The sequence below is a fragment of the Chelonoidis abingdonii genome, chromosome 16 (assembly GCF_003597395.2).
Source record: "Chelonoidis abingdonii isolate Lonesome George chromosome 16, CheloAbing_2.0, whole genome shotgun sequence".
Taxonomy (NCBI): Eukaryota; Metazoa; Chordata; order Testudines; family Testudinidae; genus Chelonoidis; species Chelonoidis abingdonii.
Window position 1 is genome coordinate 11,915,280 of NC_133784.1, and position 17,378 is coordinate 11,932,657.

Here is a 17,378-nt window from a genome sequence, read left to right on the forward strand (position 1 = left end):
AGCTCAGTTGCCAAAGCAACAGTTGCAGGGATCTGGGTTCTCCCTTGCTGTGTGACCCATGTTTAAATGGTTTCAAAAAGGAGCTGGGAGTTTAGGTAAGACACCTTAATGGGGCCTGATTGTCAGAAAGCAGGTAACTCAGTGCTTGCTGAAAATCGGGTCCTCACTTAACTATGCCTTGTTGAGCACCCAGTAACTAAGTCTCCAAATCACTAGTCAACCCTGGAAACATGAAGCTAGAAGGCCTACAGGGTGGGTTGGGAATATGGTTACAACCCAGTTTGCTCCTATCTGTGCTGCAAGACTGATCCATGTTTTAAATGCATTGTGAGGGCTTACAAGCCATGAGTGATGTGCTGACCAGAAGTACTATAACTGCCTGGTTTTTCCCCCTAAAGGCCTTTGGGATGTTTCCATCAATAGCTTTGGACTTGGCCTGGTTGCCTTCTCCTCCCACTCTGGAGAACGCCTACCTGGGGCTGAAGTCCACTTTCAATCATTTAATTGGTTTCTAAGTATCATGAGAGGAGGGAGGGGAGATGCCCTCTAAAATCATGCCCTGCAAGGTAGCAGGTTCAAATCCAACTCAAGCTTTTAGCAACCAAAAGCTGCTACCACATGATGGCTCTTCAGTGGCCTGTATGAAATGACTTGGGTGTGCCCAGGCCTAATTCCATGTGACAGAACCATCCCCACAATAGCCAGCACTCTGAGGACAACACCAAGGACCGAATGGATCATGAAGGCTCACCTAGGGCTGAGCCACACTGGCTGGTCAGCGTGGGGGACTCTTTGCCAGGGAATGCAATATAGTGGTGAGAGCAGGGGCCTGGGATTCAGGCTTCTACTCCCAGGTCTGCTCACTGACTCACTGTGAAACCTTGGGCAAATCACTTCCCTTTCTCTACCTCAGCTCTCCAGTCGCACAACGAAGGAATATCACTTCCCTACCTCACAAGGCAGTTGGGAGGCTGAACAGCTTCAAGCCTTCAAAAGGATTTAGGCACCTAACCACCACTGATTTCAGTGGGAGTTAGGCTCCTAAATACCTTTAAGGATCTAGCCTTAATTATTCTCCATGAAGCACTTTGGGATCCTTGGAAGAAGGGCATTAGCACTAGGCTCCTTTGCTCCCAGCAGCTGCAAAGGCCTATTTGCATACTTTCCACACTGCGTCTCTTTAAAAAAAGGAAATAGCCACTCACCTAACAAGGGAGCCTTTCTCCAGTAGCCATCACGCACCTCCACATAATCATACCAGCACAGGCGACTTTTAAACAAGTCCATCGATGTGAAATTTAAAATGATCTGTGAACAGATGGTGCACTGTTATCTTTGCCCAAGGAGCTATTTCATGCTATAGATTCAGTTCCATCAGTGCTATTATTCTGCATATGAGGTTTAGATAGGACAGAATGGATGAACTTTATTTTTTTGTAACATCTTTCATTAAAAAAACCAACCTTTCACCTGATGGGTTTTTCAGAGCCATAGAGTACAACACAGCAGCCAGCACAAGTAACTGGGGGAATTATGGAAAAGATGAAGCAAATTGACTGCATAGGGAATAAAAAAAAGCTACTGTTATGTAATTAGGACCAATTTAGGTTTTGTAGGAAAACAAAAAATGGGACCATAGATTCACCTAATATGAATAAGGAAGAAAATACAAAATTAACAGTTTCTCCAGGAAAATCTTGATTTTGCTAAAATTTTTCAGTTTTCTGACAGGAAAATTAAAATGAATTTTTTTTTCTGGTTGAGTTAACCCAAATCAAAACATTCAGGATTGTCAAACCAATTTAAACGTTCCATTTCCAGTCAATTCAACATTAATCTGAGTCGTCTCCAATTGCTGTGGTGCATCATGGTCGATGTAGTTTGGGTGACTCATGCCTCCATCCCTTTTGGGCAGGTCTCTTTGGCCAAAGTACATTCTCCACAACAGACCACTGTCTCCCCTCTGGGTGAGCCACTCTGATGCATCATGGGAGATGTAGTCCAGCCAGGAAGCCCAGCCCATGGGGGAGAACAGAAGCAGGGAGTACCCAGACTACAATGCTCATGAGTTATCACGAGGACTGAGGCAAACACAGGTTAACATCACACAGAGCTGCAACAAAATATTTCAATTTGGTTCAACAAACCAAAAATTAAAACGTTTCTGTTCAGGAATGTCTCAACATTTTCTTTTTGATTGAAAATGTTTCTACTTTTCCATACTGAAATATTTCTGAGCATCTCACGCTACAAAAAATTTCAGTATTTCAACTTTTTGTCCAAAATCAGCACAAGAAAAATGTTGAAATATTGGATTTCCCCATGGAACAGAAATTCTGATTTTTGATTAGCTCTGAAAGTAAGATTGTTTTCATTTTAACATGTATGTTCTTGAGTGCTTGACAAGGCATGTATTAAGCTTCACACAACAGTGCTGTCTGGTAGATATTATCCATTTTACTGAGGGGAAACTAAGTCATGCATGCTGCAGCTACACATGAAACAAAAACATTTTCCAGCAATGGTGCAGTTCTCTTCATTGTCCAAACGAAGGGCCGTGCAAAAAAGAAACACACAGCACAAGTGATGGAAGGTAACAAGACCATTTTTTTAAAACTTTCGGCTCAGTTACATCAGTGCAAGCATGCTGACCCAGTGGGGCTGGCTCTGATTTAAGAGCATAATTTGTCCCGTGATTTTTATTGTGACAGCGTCCCTTTAAAGTATTCAGTTGTAAGGCCACTAGCTGAGGGACCGTGAAATTTAGAGCTAGAGGGCTTATTCCTGAAAAGGGACCCTCCCATCTGCATCTGAGAGTCCCACCCAACCCAATGGACCTATTCAGGGTAGTGTGTGTTTGCAAGATTTGGCCCAGAGATTAATTTACATCTAATATCTTCCAAAGGAATAAGGCCATGCTAAAACCAGGTTTCTAGTCTATATTCTGACCTAATAAATGAGATTATTAAAACTGGAAAGATTTTTAAAATGCTATTTACTTTTCATGATTTACCCTTTATCACCTTCTGCAGTTCTCTGAACTTGAACAATGAAAAACAGACTAGTCAGTTTCAGTTCAGTTTACAGACAGCATCTGGGGCTCACACACTAGCTCAATGCAGCAATGTCTTGGCTGTAAACACCACAGGGGAAGGTCTATTTTAGGTATTTTAAAATGCTGGATTATTTTTTCCTTTAAATGGGATTTAGATTTTATAAACATTTGTTTTTCACAGAACTTACATTTTGGGTCACATCTAACCTAACCCTTGTAACTGAGGCAGAGAGACACATAAAGAGCACATAAAAGCTTGAAACATTTTAAAACCATCAAATATCATTTTAAGATCCTCACTGTTCTTAGACATTTTTCTAACATCAGAAGGTCTCTGTTGGGCCTGATCTTGCAAGGTACTTGCACATCTCAGGACTGGACCCAGAGGCAATGGAACTCAGTGATGCCAGAGCTCAGGCTCAGATCCTTCAAAGATAGTAAGGTGGCTCACTCTGGGAGTTAGGCACCTAAATCCCTTTGAGGGTCTGGGCCTCAGGCCCTGAATAAGGTAGCTCGGCAGAAAGGCAGCTGTAAACAAATGTTTGCTGAAGTGAGAGCTATGGTTTCTTTCAGCACTGTTGTTTTCAGGATGCATCTGAAATGCTTCTCTATGGGGTTTACTGATTAGCTGCCATGCAGAGGAGCTCCCACACAGGGCAGCACACCTGTTGCAATCTGACATGATGCAAAGGGGTTGAGTGCAGTGGTGTTAACAAGATTAAGGAAAGATTTCGTTTCCACTAGAAGATCAATAAAAACAAAGGAAGCTGAAAAGAAAACAGAGGAAGCAACTGATTGAGGCTCAGCAGGTCTTGCAATCTGAAGACATCTGCAGATGGGTGGGTGGCGTTCCAGCTGACAGCAGCATTCCCCTGTGCAGATGATGTTGTGGATTCTCAGCCCCCCTTCAGAAACCAAGGGTAATTTTGCTCACAATGTTACAGAGCTAGTCAGAGTGGTAGGAAGGAAGCTTTAAGAGGTGCGCATCTGAGCTCTCAGTGCAGCCAGAGTTAGCAGGCTGTTGGATGGCTAACAGGCAGGTAAGGACCACGAGGAAAGGCCAGTAGGCACCTAGGAGAGACCCTATACCCTGGATTCTGACTTTCCACACACATTTAGTGTTAGTCCTAGTTCTCCCCCATCCTGAGTGGAAGGACCAATTATTACATTGCACTGATGATTTCTTAAGGTTCCATAGGTCCCCTATTGGTCTAGGGACAAAAGCCATTACCCAAATTCCCCAAACAGAAAAAGACTGCAAGATTGAAAATGCTGGTTTGGAAACCTCACTGATCCCTAAAAAACAGATCTGGGGGATTTTCAACCCAGCAGACACATTTGAGAAGGAAATGACTTCTTAGGTTGTTTAGTGAAGTCCATTCCCCCAGGGACCAATGCAGGGTTGTTCCCCACATTGCCTAGTGCTTTGTCCAGTCTGCAGCATTATATGAGTTCCTGTAAGTGATGGAGATTTCACCACCCCCGTTAGGTGACTATCCAACAGCTTACTACACCTCGCTGCCAGGAAGCTTCTCCAAATACCCAGGCACTGTCTACACTAGCATTTATGTTGGCAAAACCCTGAGTGACATAAGTTTTGCCAGCACAGGTGTTTATGTGCACTGCGCTATGTTGGCGGGAGACACTCTCCAACTGGCAGAGCTACTGCCACTTGTTGAGCTGGTTTTATTATGTCAATGGGAGAGCTCTGTGCCGTCGGCGTAACGTGGCTTCTGCTGTGCCGCTGTAAGCTTGTAAGTGTTGAGATGGCTCTCTTTCACTTTTCCCCCTCCTGGTAGCAGTAATTATATCCCATGGATCATCTTTAATAAACCCTCTCCATCCTTCCTGTAAACCTTGTCTATAATTAGAGAGAGCTATCATGTTTCCCCATAGCCATCACATAGCTGGCTTCCTTTTGCTGCTTTTCTCAACTCCATCCAATTGGCAAATCCTTTCCTGGAAATATGGTGCCCAGAACCATGGGCAATACCGTCGCTACACTCGCAGCAGAGTTGGGCAGAGGACGACGGTTACCCCTGCTCTGAATGTGATGCCTGTTTTAATAGTTTGCTGGCAGCAGCTCAGAGTTGTTGCCTGACACAATCCTTTGAGCTCCCCAAAGGTTCTGCACTAAATTCTGCTTTCTTGGGAGAGTAGCTAAAGAGCCTGTGGAGCATTCATTGTCAGCTGCTCAACTGGGCAGTGCACGGACCACCTTCCCATGTGCATGCAGTTGCTGCATGTGCATCAATGGAGATGAGTGAAGGGGGACAAATTTTCCATGAGAACAAAGAGGCTGGAAAAAAACCCACACAGATTGCCCACCATCTCCTCATACTAGAACAATAGTGAAGTAGAGCACAGCACAACCCACATTGTCCAAATACTTCCCAGAATCTATTGGGGGGGCCCACAGATATGCAGCAAACAACACCGGTCCCCATATGCAGGGCTCTATTCTGACAGGAGAGAAGATCAGTGCAGAATATTGTATGTAGAGACCTGAACTCTCACAGCAAATACCTATCCATGGAAGCTGGTACTCTGTGATCATTGGCTCCACTTACCTGTGCAAGACTCCACCAGATGAGCCTCCACTTAGATCAAGATGGTGCACAGCCTCTGCATTCAGGATGAAAACAGGTGTGGCGTAGGGCATCCCAGCAAGTTGCAAATGCAACCCTTAGGCAAAACCACATGCCTGCAAACTGCAGATACAATTTGCAGTCTAACCTACCTTCTCCCCAGGAGTCACAGATATTCTCCACACACAATGGGAATAGGAAGGATAGCCATTTGGAAAGCCAGGAGCAGAGAAATTCCCCATCGTGTCCTGCAAGGTCTCCCCACAAGCTATGTAATTGAAAGACAGCAGCAAAGAGTTACCATCTGAAAGAAGTTGGTCAGAGTTTATCAAGCTGTTTTTGATCTTCTATTGTGGGTAGCTTTGCACTTCTAGATCACTGACTCAAATCCAACCTCATTCGGTAGTGATCAGTGGTCACTGCCATCTGTCTGTCTGGTGGCCTTGGTGAAGTTCATCAACATCCGTGGGATAAGAATGATTTATCCAGTTGGGGATGCTGAGAAAACAGATCATTACAAAGGGTAACCTCTCTCCCCTCCCTCTACACCACACATTTTTTAATATATTTTTTAAATTATCTGAATTGTGATAGATCTTTTCTTCTCTCTCCACCAAATGCAAAATTATTAAAATGAAAGCCAGTCACTAGAAAAGCTATTTTCCCCTCATTACAATCTGCTCAAGAAAGTTCTCCTTAGTTACCACTGTTAGTACTCTTTTTCGGGTTAAAACACTGTGACAAAAGCTAGCTGAGCCCCAAAGCACCCTCAGTTCACAGAGTCAACTCTGCATTGTAGCAAGATGTGGCATAAGATTTTAAAGTCAAAGCTTTGCCCCACTCTCCACCACGCGCTGTTTGGTTTCTGTTGCAGCGGGAGAGATGTAGATCTCAAAGTTTTTAAACACTGTTCTTTAGGCAACAGGCTTCCAACATCTGTGAAATCAGCTACGACTGTAGTTCCTGCTCACTGAGCCAGGAAGGAAGGGGCTGGAATGTGGAATGACGTATACACATGCAGAGCAGATGATGACTGACTGGGGCAGGAGACCCCACATTTCAAAGCACCTATTTCACCCACAGGGTTCAAAAGCTGCAGGTGAATACACACAACGTGGAGCAGATATCAGACTGCTGCTCGACTGCTCTGGATTGCTTTGGATTTCATAAACCTTGTGCCCACTCCCATTCTAAAGTAGGGTCTGACCCTTGCTTGGTTTCCCCAGCAACTGTGAGGCAGCCCCCAAGAATCCTTCATTAAGCAGGAGCGCTTTGAAAGATTTGACACGATGGAACATCTGCCTCCATTTCTCATGCAAATACCATGAACGCTACTCGGCCTGGCACCCCTGACACTGCCTGACGCTGCGGGTTGCTCACTAATTTTTCAGCCTTGATCACAATTAGTGGGGTGGGTTGGAACCTGGAGGTGAAGAGAGACTGGCCCCATTCAGGACACTTAATATATGAAAAAATGTCATCACCCAGGCCAGAAATCCTAATTACCCTACAGTACTTTGACCCACAACTTAATGGGCCAAACAGGAAAGATGACCTGCAGGCAGCCGCCATGGGGATGGGACGTACAGATGTCTTTCTCCTATTGAATGGCTCATAAGGAAGTTTAAAGGTGAAGACACTAAGATGGAAAAGTCACAGATTCCAAGTAGAGATACAAGGTGGGTGAGGTCATCTCTTTTATTAGACCGGCTTCTGCTGGTGAAAGAGACAAGCTTAAAGACAAGAGAAGCCGGTCTAATAAAAGAGATGACCTCACCCAACTTGTCTCTCTAATATCCTGGGACTGACATGGCTACAACAAGACCACAAACAATGCAGGTAGTAAGTTTATACATGCTAGATGCAGGGGCCTCAGAGGTGAAGCCAAACTTCTTGTAAAACTGCTAGAGAGCAACATGCAGCTTTTGAACTCTGCGGGTGAAATAGGCGCTTTGAAATGCAGGGTGTCATGCCCCAGTCAGTCATCATATAAGGGGGAAAGGCGTGCCCCTCCTAGGGAGGTATTAGAAAACAGAAAATCAGATTCTAAAATCTCCATCCTGCTCTCCATTCCTAACAGAAACAGCTATCAGCGCTGAGAAAACAGGAGCCCTGATGCAACCACAAAGGGCCATCACACCAGGGCTAGTGCAACCCATTAGGTGACCTAGGCGGTCGCCTAGGGCACTAGCATTTGGGAGGCAGCATTTTGGGTCCTTCAGCGGCAACCGCAGCGGCCGGATCTTCAGCAGCAACTGCAGTGGCCAGATCTTCGGCTGCCCCGGGCGGTGGCAGCATTTAGGCGGAAGGAGATGGGGCAAGGGGGCACAGGGAGGCCTTCCTGCAGCAAGTAAGGGGTGGGGCGGCATGCAGGGGAACTCCCCGCCCCAGCTCCTCTCTGCTCCGCCTCCTCCCCTGAGCATGCCGCCCCACTCTGCTTCTCTCCCTTCCAGGCTTGCAGTGCCAAACAGCTGATTAGCGCTGCAAGCCTGGGAGGCGGGAGAAGTGGAGCAATGACGGCGTTCTCGGGGAGGAGGAGGGGTACAGGTGAGCTGAGGCGGGGAGCTGCCGCACAGGGTGAGGAGCTGCCGCAGGGAGGGTGCCTTAGGGCCGGGGAGGGGGGGCGGAGAGCAGCCACCGGGTTTGGGGGGGGGCTCAAGGTGAAAGTTTCGCCTAGGGTGCAAAACATCCTTGCACCCGCCCTGCATCACACTGCCCTTTTTAGCTTCCAAGTGCTCTACAAGGGAAATCAACTTCTCCACCCAGGCCCTCCCATGTGTCTGGCAAGTATTATCACTCCATTCCACAGACGGGTGGAGCAAAGAACCCAGAGAAAATGAAAGCCTCAGGGCCAGAAAAGGAGCTAATCTCTCACCTGGGATTACAGCTCCCAAGGGGCTGATTGACAGTAGTGTATTTGCACTGCTAGTCCACACACTCACAAATGCTACATGTCCAAAAGGTCTGCCAGCTCCCTGGGCCAGATGTGGAAGTGCTCACTGGACTGGGTTTAAAAAAAAAATTCACAGGGAGGGGAAGGTGCTAGTTTCCTAGTGCCAGAGCCTGAAGACTTTCACATGTGGAACAGGTAAAGTCCAACCCTCATTCTCCAAACATCTGAGCTTTCCTGCCAGTCCCTTCTCTTGGGGCTGTTAAGTGTGCATGGCTTACGGCATTCCCGGCCACACTGCCCAAAAAAGGGCCAGTGATGAAGCATCCACCTCACAGATCACCCGCAAGGAGACTGATTGAGACCTGCTATTTTTTGTTACAAGAACAGTAAGTCACTCTGGAGCCAGTCATATTGAATCATCACTGATGGCTGGAAGGTTGGCTCGAGGAATATCTGACCATTTGGGGGCATGTCCCAGGTTGTTGGGCCTACCCACTATGTGGTTGACAAATCAACATAGCTTTTCTGAGCGGGGGAAAAAAGAACAACTGCTCAAACACAAGTTGCCTCTGTGGAGAGATAATTACAGGGCACACATATCATATTGCCCTAATTACACGGGATAAAGAGGATGATTGCTCTCAGCTAAACCACAGTGTGGCTTGAAAGGGAATAAGTTTTGGGCTCGCTAAGTGCAATTACTCAGTAATCTGCAGGATCATGTAATTACTTTGCAGATACTGGGTACTTACCAGCCAACGCTATTCTGTTACAGTATCAGTAAAGGAGAGTTGGGAGTTACTTCCTACAAGGTAAACATTCTCAGAAATTTGATTTGCTTATTAGTCACAAAAGGATGTGTGTTGGTGTGGGAAGCGGGTATTGGTGTTTTAGTGTGTGTATGTTGGGAGGGACGTATGTTGAATTTACCTTCCCTTTACAAACGACCAGCAAATGCTTAAAATAGGAGTGAACGCAGTGCAGAGGCGTGCCTGTGCTGGCTGGTTCAATATCCCAGCAGCGAGAGCCCAATAAGTGATTTTAGCACGGCATGGCAACAAGGTAGGCAAGTTTGACATTTTTCCTTTTTAGCCCCTGCGATTTGGGGGATGCAGCACGTTACCCAGCAGTTTGTTTTTCAGCTTAAAGGGATGAGTTTCCAGGGATGGTGCACATGGAATAGTTCTACCTCTGCTCAGACTGTGACCCTGGAAGACTCAAGAATTGCCCCCTCCCTTCTAAACCACCAACATGGCTACTTCAGACAGGAAAAGCGGCTGCCCCCTTAGCAGTGGGAATTTGGAAAGTGCCAGGGGTGTGAAAAGACCATGCTTTTAAACAGACTGGGCTTACTCTCCCATTCACTTAGACGCCAAGAACAAGGGGTCAGAGCTCCCCTGCTCCTCACCAGATTAGCAGACTAGTACAGCCTGGTCCAAAGGAAACAAACTGTGGAAAATTGGGTCCCTACCTGGATAATAGACTATGAACATGGTGCAGCAATGCATTTTCTCTACTGAAAAATGGTAGGGGAGGACTGCTTGACTTTAGCTTCCTTTTCAGCAAAGCATGCTGGGAAGGGGAGGAGTCTAGGGACCTATCAAATGCAGGCGCTACCACCTCCCAGTCACTGCTGGGGAGCACAGTAAACAGTCCTAAGCACTAAAAAAATCAGGACTACTGACAAAGCACTAATAAAAGTTCAGTTCCTCCAGCCTGAAGCACTTAGATGGTCCACCTTCTCACAGTTCTTTCATCAAAGGGATCATTAACATGGTATTGGACCCCAGGGCCATCCAGATAAAGCACGTACATGGGACAGAGTTGGAGCCATTTGCACTGGCCATATTTACCTGGGCACTTGTACAACTTCCTCGCCTGAGCAATGTCTCCCTGACTCAGCCGAATGCGCTGACCGATAGTTGGCCGAACCCCATTGTCATCTCGACGGGGAAGGATGGTGTCCAGGAAGACCCCTCTGGAGTGAGATAGACAGACAGCAGTGAAAATGGCATGATGTGCTGAGGGCAATCACGATTCAGCATGAGAATCCCATGACCACATACCCTGTGCCAGCAGGAAGGGGGAATAGAATCTGACTGGGAAACATATTTTATGAGAAATTTGTGCTTTGATATACATGTTCTCCCAACACCTGATGCCTGCGCATTTGGAAGCTATCTCTGCCAATTTAGTAAATTCCTTTCTGGGACTAGCAGAGGCTGCGGCTGCTTCTATTTCAGCACAAACACTTTACTTACCATAAATCAGAGAAAGCAATAAAATATCCTTTTACAAGGTTAAAATCAATGTAACACCCACTGAATCAACAATAGCATAGACTGGACAGCATGGCCATGGGAGCCGCTTGGGATTGTGCTCATAGTGATCACTGCGGACTGAGACAACTATAGACTTGTCATTCTTAGATGTTAAAACCAAGAGGCTTCTCTGCTCATGTCTAACTCATGCCCACTCTTGGTCCTTTTGAGCGGGCCAAGCCTCTGAGCCAATGACTGTCGGCATCTTTTTCCCATTCTCTTCTTTGTGCCTGCTTCCACGTTGTCCCTTATTCGCAGCGCCCCCTCCCCATGTCTGAGATCTTGATTCAACACAGGATTTACGCACATGCTTGACTTCCAGTATGCAAGCAGCTCCACTGAAATCAACATCCCTATGGTGCAAGGGTTTTTAATGCAAAAGCTACTTCAATGTAACATTACAGAGAGGCAGCGGAGCCTAGTGGATAGAGTGCTGGATGGGGCCTAAGGAGATCTGGGTTCTATTCCCAGCTCAGCCCCCAGCCTGCTGGGTGACCTTGGGCAAGTCACTTCGCTGCCCAGTGCCTCACTTTCCCCATCAGCAAAAGGAGGATAATGATACTGAGCTCCTTTGTAAAGTGCTTTGAGATCTCTAGATGAACAGTCCTGTGGAAGAGGTAAAATGTGGGAGGGGGGGTCAGAAAATGAAAGTTTAGGGTTTTAAAACTAAGTTAACTCAGCCGTGCTACCCCTGGGCATTATTTTACATCACCCCAAAATACATTCTGAGTCTCACAGTGCAGATTGTAGTGACAATTTGAACAGAGATTGTCAGGTCTTTGGGATATGGCTTGTCTTCCTAAGGGAAATGACCACAGTCCTAAGGGGAGCCCGAGGAAAGGCAGGGCTGAGAGCAATAAGATTATTGCAACGCAGGTAGGCCCACGTCCAACAAACTGTTAAAGCAAGTGCTTAACTTCAAGCATATGAGTCATGCCACTAATGTCAATGGGACTATGCACAGGTGTAAGCACTGTGTTGGACTGGGAATGTTGGAGAGAGTGGAGGTTTTCTTTGTTTGATTTGAATAAAGACAGGCAGAGTAGTAGTGATCAGAGTCAGTCAAAAATTCCATCAACGTTTTTTCAACAATTATAATTGGGGATGGAGATGAGGCAACAACCAGGTGGTGTATAAATGGCACTTGCTGACTTGGGGAGCTTTTCAAAGGCCCAAATGGCCAGCAGGCTCTCACTGGGAGCTAGAGCCAGATCCTCAATGGTATTTAGGCACCTAACTCCATGGAAATCAACGGGTGTCCTGCTTTATGCTGTGAAGGTATCAAAGACATTACTTCTAGCCTCCTGTCCCAGGAGTTTCTGTCTAGGGTTACTGAACTCTCTGAAGAGCCAGTCATAGGCCTTTCCTCCCTTCACTCACACCCAGAGTGATAGAGCTGGGTTAAAGGGAAGATGAAAAGTGCTTTTTCTTTTTTTTAAATAAAGAGGGGTGGTAGCAATGTGGATATAAAACACTCTTTGTTGTGCTACGCAAGCCTGGCCGGTTGCTGATCCACAGAGGAACACGTGTCACCACCAGAGGTATACTCCATTAGTTCAACTGACAGCGGCTCACGATTGTAGTGCTGGAATTCCGGGGTTCAATCCCCAGTGACACTCACTAAGAGCAGCTGTTATAGGGTGACACAGATCCCTACTGTCTGGCACTGTCCCAGGGCCGTCCCAAGAGTGGTCCGGGACCTGGAGTGGAAATGACAAATCCGTCTCTTCCAGGACTGACCCGTCATTTCCAGGACCAACCACACTGGCCAAATCGCATCAGCCCATGGCTCCCCCCACAAAAAAAGCACGGTGCCCAGAGTGGTCACCCCAATTCGCTGTACCTTAGGGATGGCTCTGCCCAGGGCCAAACAGGTCCACTTAACATTTGGGCGGTGCTGCGCCTGCGCTGACTGGTGCTCAACAAGCTGCTGGCTGCACTGCTGGGCGCACTTTTCCGGCATGGCCAGGGCTTCCACATGTCCGCCCAGCTGCCATCGCCACCGCTGGTACCACCAAGCACCTGCCTAGCAGCTCTGTGGCCTGCCCAGGCAATTTAAAAGGGCCTGGGCTCCTGGCAGCCACTGTTGCTACCATGGCAGTTGCCAGGGACCCTAGGCCCTTTTAAATCACCCAGGCCCCTGGACAATTGCCCCGTTTGCTCCCTCACCCCCCATCCCCCCGTCGGCGGGCCTGGTCCCTTTCACAGTGGCTCTGACAGAGGGGGATATGCCCTTATCAGACTGTGAACTCCCACAACCTCCATCTTGGACTGCAAGTTTACTGTAATAGTGTGACCTGCATTTGGAGTGAGAATATCCGGTTTGGATTGGGGGCTTGGAACCTAGTTGAATGACTATGATGGAGAAGCCATCACAGAGCAATCGAGGGCTATCAGCTTCGAATGTCTCTTCCCCAATGGCTCATTGCCATAGGATAATGGACTCAACACTTACATTTGTACAGCGCTGGGAGTTACAGCTGTCTTCGTACAGCTGTGTAGGGAAAGCGCTGCAGCGTGGCCACACTGACAGCTACCAGCGCTGCAGTTGGCCACATTTGCAGCATTTGCAGTGCTGTTGGGAGTGGTGCATTATGGGCAGCTATCCCAGCGATCAAGTGGCTGCAACGTGCTTTTCAAAAGAGGGGGGTGGGGTGAAATGTAACAGGGAGCGTGGGGGAGACAGAGAGAGTGGATTTTTGGAGCTGACACTGTGTCAGCTCCCTGCCTTGCAAGTTCTAAGGACTGGAAGACACACAGCCCCAACCTTCAATCATTTTAAAAGTTTCAACCCCTTCCCCCACCCCTCTCTTGTTCACTAAATGCAAATAGCCTTCAGACCAAATAAGCAGCTGCTTCAAAACAGACTCCCCCGCCCCCCCCCGCCGTGTTGCTTCTCTCCTCAAGCAAACTGTGAACATTCCAAATGAATCCCCCTGCCTGCCTCTGCTCGAGCAAACAAGCTGTGTTTGTTTTTTAGATAAGCAGCTCCGGGAGCCCGGAATTCACAACAAAACAGCAGAGTGGCTGAACAGGCATTCTGGGATACCTCCGAATACCTCGGAGGCCAATTACAGCGCTTTTGGTGGACACACTTGCGGAGCAGCGCTGCATCACCAGTGCTGCAATCCTTATACCCCAGGCAGAGCAGGAGAACAGCCAGCACAGTAGCCAGGGAGATGCAGCACGTTATGTGCCTTGCAAGTGTGGACAGTGAGTAAGTTGCAGCGCTGTAAACCCACCACCAGTGCTGCAACTCTCCAGTGTAGCCAAGCCCTGGGAAAAGGGTCTGGCAGTTCCCAGCCAGCGCACAGGGGCAAAAAGGGGCTAAATTTATTTAATGAGGGGTTTCTCTGAGCCCAGTGGCAGCGGCCACCGTCACATGCCAGAAGACTGGGCTGAGGAGAAAGAGACCAGGCCAACCCTGAAATGCTGACCAGATCTTCGGCTCACTAGAGTGGTGAGACCAGGTAGGGGGTCTCAGGACCGCTCACTATTTTGCAAAGATCGGTAAAGGTGCCTGTGGTTAAGAAGTTCCTAAGAAGTTGCCTGTGTCCCTTGATTGCCTGCCATGTTTTTCCTGAAGTGGCTGCCTCAGAAGCTCGGAGCACCCACAGAGAGGTGGAACTCTGAGGGAGCACATATAAGTAACTAGACGCTCTGGAGGGCTCAGGCACTGGTTTGTGGGTTCAAGGTGGCTGGGCGGGGGAGCCCACATCCTAAGGAAGGGTGTCAGACACTGGGTCTGCACCTGAGAGTGCCTCAGAGACTCAGAGCCAGCAACAGTGGCCAATCACCACCTAGACACAGCAGGCACAGAGGACTGCAGGATACAGTGTTGGGTCCCCTCAGCAGAATGGTGTCCATGCAGAGAGGAGGCGGCCTTGGCCAGGTTGTGACAGAGGTGTATGGAAATACAAGTTGTCCCTGGTCCCCGGAGAATGTAGCCGTGTGCATACAGAGTTCCTGCTACGTTATTAATAAATATCTCATTAAAAAAAACCCACAACAACACTAAGTACTTGGAAGTGAAGAAATCAAATTCCAGACAAATGGAGTCATGACAATCATTAATGACAAGTACCCAATATATTGTACTTACAGAGCATCCTACGGATTTTGTATGACACAAAGTAACAGGGAAAAATGCCTCTCATATATAGGCACTTAAATTCACTGCTAAATTCACTGCGCTAACTCCCTCACTGCTTGCCTTGTGCCTAAGGAGAGATGTGTGACACTGGGGTGTGCAACTAAATTAGCAGCATCCTCTAAATTACACCAGGAAGGCTGGATGACAAACTGCTACCTAAAGTATGACAATACAGATTGTGTAGAAAAGTCACTTTGAAATCCCAGGAAACAAAGTCAATCTTCAGAACATGAATATTAGAACCATTTCAGAGAACGGAGCAAAGATCGTTTCACTCCCCACTGAAGTGAAGCCACCTCTGGTGGGGAACAGGGCAATTTTCCAGCAGTGCACAGCAGCACCAGGCAGTAGTTTAGGACCAGAAGAGAAGAATCCCAATTAAACTGCAAGGGAAGTTCAGCAAAGCAGAATGCAGCCATCCACCCTGAAATTTGCTCAGGACACTAAGATGAACACACTACTCTTGAAAAAACAGCAGTGTGAGCAGGATCTTAATGTTGTCCAGTCTAAAAGAAGGGGCTTGCAGTATTAAGTAGGTGTCATGTAGTGAGTCTTAGCAATTCCCACAGGCCCAGGGCTGCAGTAGCCACTGCTGTATGGCTATTTCATACCCTGACTCCAGTCTGGGATAGGAAAGAAGGATTCCATTTTCCAACTCTCAGCCACCAAACACAGGTCCCCTCTGCACAACTTCATGCATTAGCTGAGAATTTGGGCCACAGTTTGCCTGCACCTTTTTATTCCATTAAAAACACTCACAGGATATGTAAAACTTGCATGCTATCGCTGCCTGCTTACTGTGGATACAAACCTAATGCCCACAGAAGCGCTTAGTGCTCACTTGAATTATTGCAAAAAGACCATTGCCGGGGGGGCAATGGGTCAGGGAGACAAAAGGTTTAGAGAACAGATGAAAAACACACAATTATATTCAGAAGAATTATTGTCATTTTTGGCCCTTCAATAGGCTGAAGAGATCTGGATTTCAAGGGATTCAGACTAAGGCGTCTACAGTATAAACGGAGGTAATATCTTAATCCTGCTTTGATGCGAGACAATTATTACCATTTGAACCCCACTGAAGTCTGCAAGGATTTAGCAAATGCCTCAAGGGAAGAAAAACTGCCTGCTCCAAGTTATCTGATACAAAGATATCTCTGAATGCAGTAAAAACCTTCCCCACACTCATCCCCGGAGCAGGCGATGCTACAGCATATTTCATAACTCTTCCTGCCAATAGGGTGACCAGATAGCAAGTGTGAAAAATCGGGACAGGGTGAGGACTAATAGGAGCCCATATAAAAAAAAAAAAAGCCCCAAATAGCAGGACTGTCCCTATAAAATTGGGACATCTGGTCACCCTACCTGCTGACCACAGCGGATTTTAATAGTGCATCAACAAGAGAGAAGAATAATAGGTGTGGCACATCCATAAAACTCGAGAGGTTAACAAAAATATTTGTGTTAAATTTTAGCAATGATGAACACACATGAAAGGGGTCCTTTTTCCAAGTGAAAAGATGCAATTAATTAATGCAATAATTTATTAATAATATGTGATCATAGTAATGCAATAAAAAGGTCTGCAGTATGGATGTGCTTGAAACAAATGGACTCCATCTTGCAAACTCTGGTGTACTGGAATAAATGGGAGTTCAAGGCACACCAGCTGTGCAGAACTGGGAATTAGGGGAGAACTTTCCAGTAGGTCAGACACTTCACAAGTCATTTGCGGAGCTGAATTTGTGAGTAATTTTTTACCACTGGCTAAAGATTCCAGATCAACAGCCCAATAGGCATGGAATGGGCAGCAGGAGCACAACTTTTCCAGCACTGCTCTCAATCCTGACTGAAAAGACCACCTGTAGGGATGAGATGGGAGCTGAGTATGTATGGCTCATGCAAAGATGGACCCCCTTCTTTGCAGCCTTAGATGATAATTAGCTGGAGCAGGAACTTGGACAGAAATCCTCAGCTCATTCACAAAAGTCACTGACCACCATCATTTTGGGTCACTGTCCATATGGGCTAGATTCAAAGGCTCTGCATCCCATCCCCAATCTCATCAAACCCTTGCTTCCAAGCCCTTCAGCTGCTTCTGAGAGAACCTTACACCAGTTCAGGTCTAACTCCATGACAATAGGGTGGTTAAAAAGTCAGACATCTTTGCATATTGTGCACTGTGCAATCAAGCATTCTGGCAAGACAGTCTGAATTTAAGTCTCCCCCAGGTTCAATCAAAGGATGAGTAGATCATCTCTGCTGCCCTAAACATATGGCTCTCTGGAAATTTAATAGCTCCTGAAAGTGTGTCTGGTGCTTGGGATGTGACCTCTTTGGGGAGCACAGACAAAGAAAGTGATTCTGA

At 46.9% G+C, this 17,378-nt stretch overlaps 1 protein-coding gene across 1 annotated transcript in view; it reads right to left on the reverse strand.

Annotated features, from left to right (window-relative positions):
• Positions 1 to 17,378, reverse strand: part of TLL2 (tolloid like 2) — a 190,888-nt gene that overhangs the window by 37,714 nt on the left and 135,796 nt on the right. Inside the window, exons 8-10 of the mRNA XM_032778202.2 lie at positions 10,390 to 10,514; positions 5,796 to 5,911; positions 1,206 to 1,308 (exon numbers count right to left, since the gene is read on the reverse strand). Coding sequence (XP_032634093.1) covers positions 1,206 to 1,308; positions 5,796 to 5,911; positions 10,390 to 10,514 — 344 coding nt within the window. The remainder of the gene's footprint in view (positions 1 to 1,205; positions 1,309 to 5,795; positions 5,912 to 10,389; positions 10,515 to 17,378) is intronic.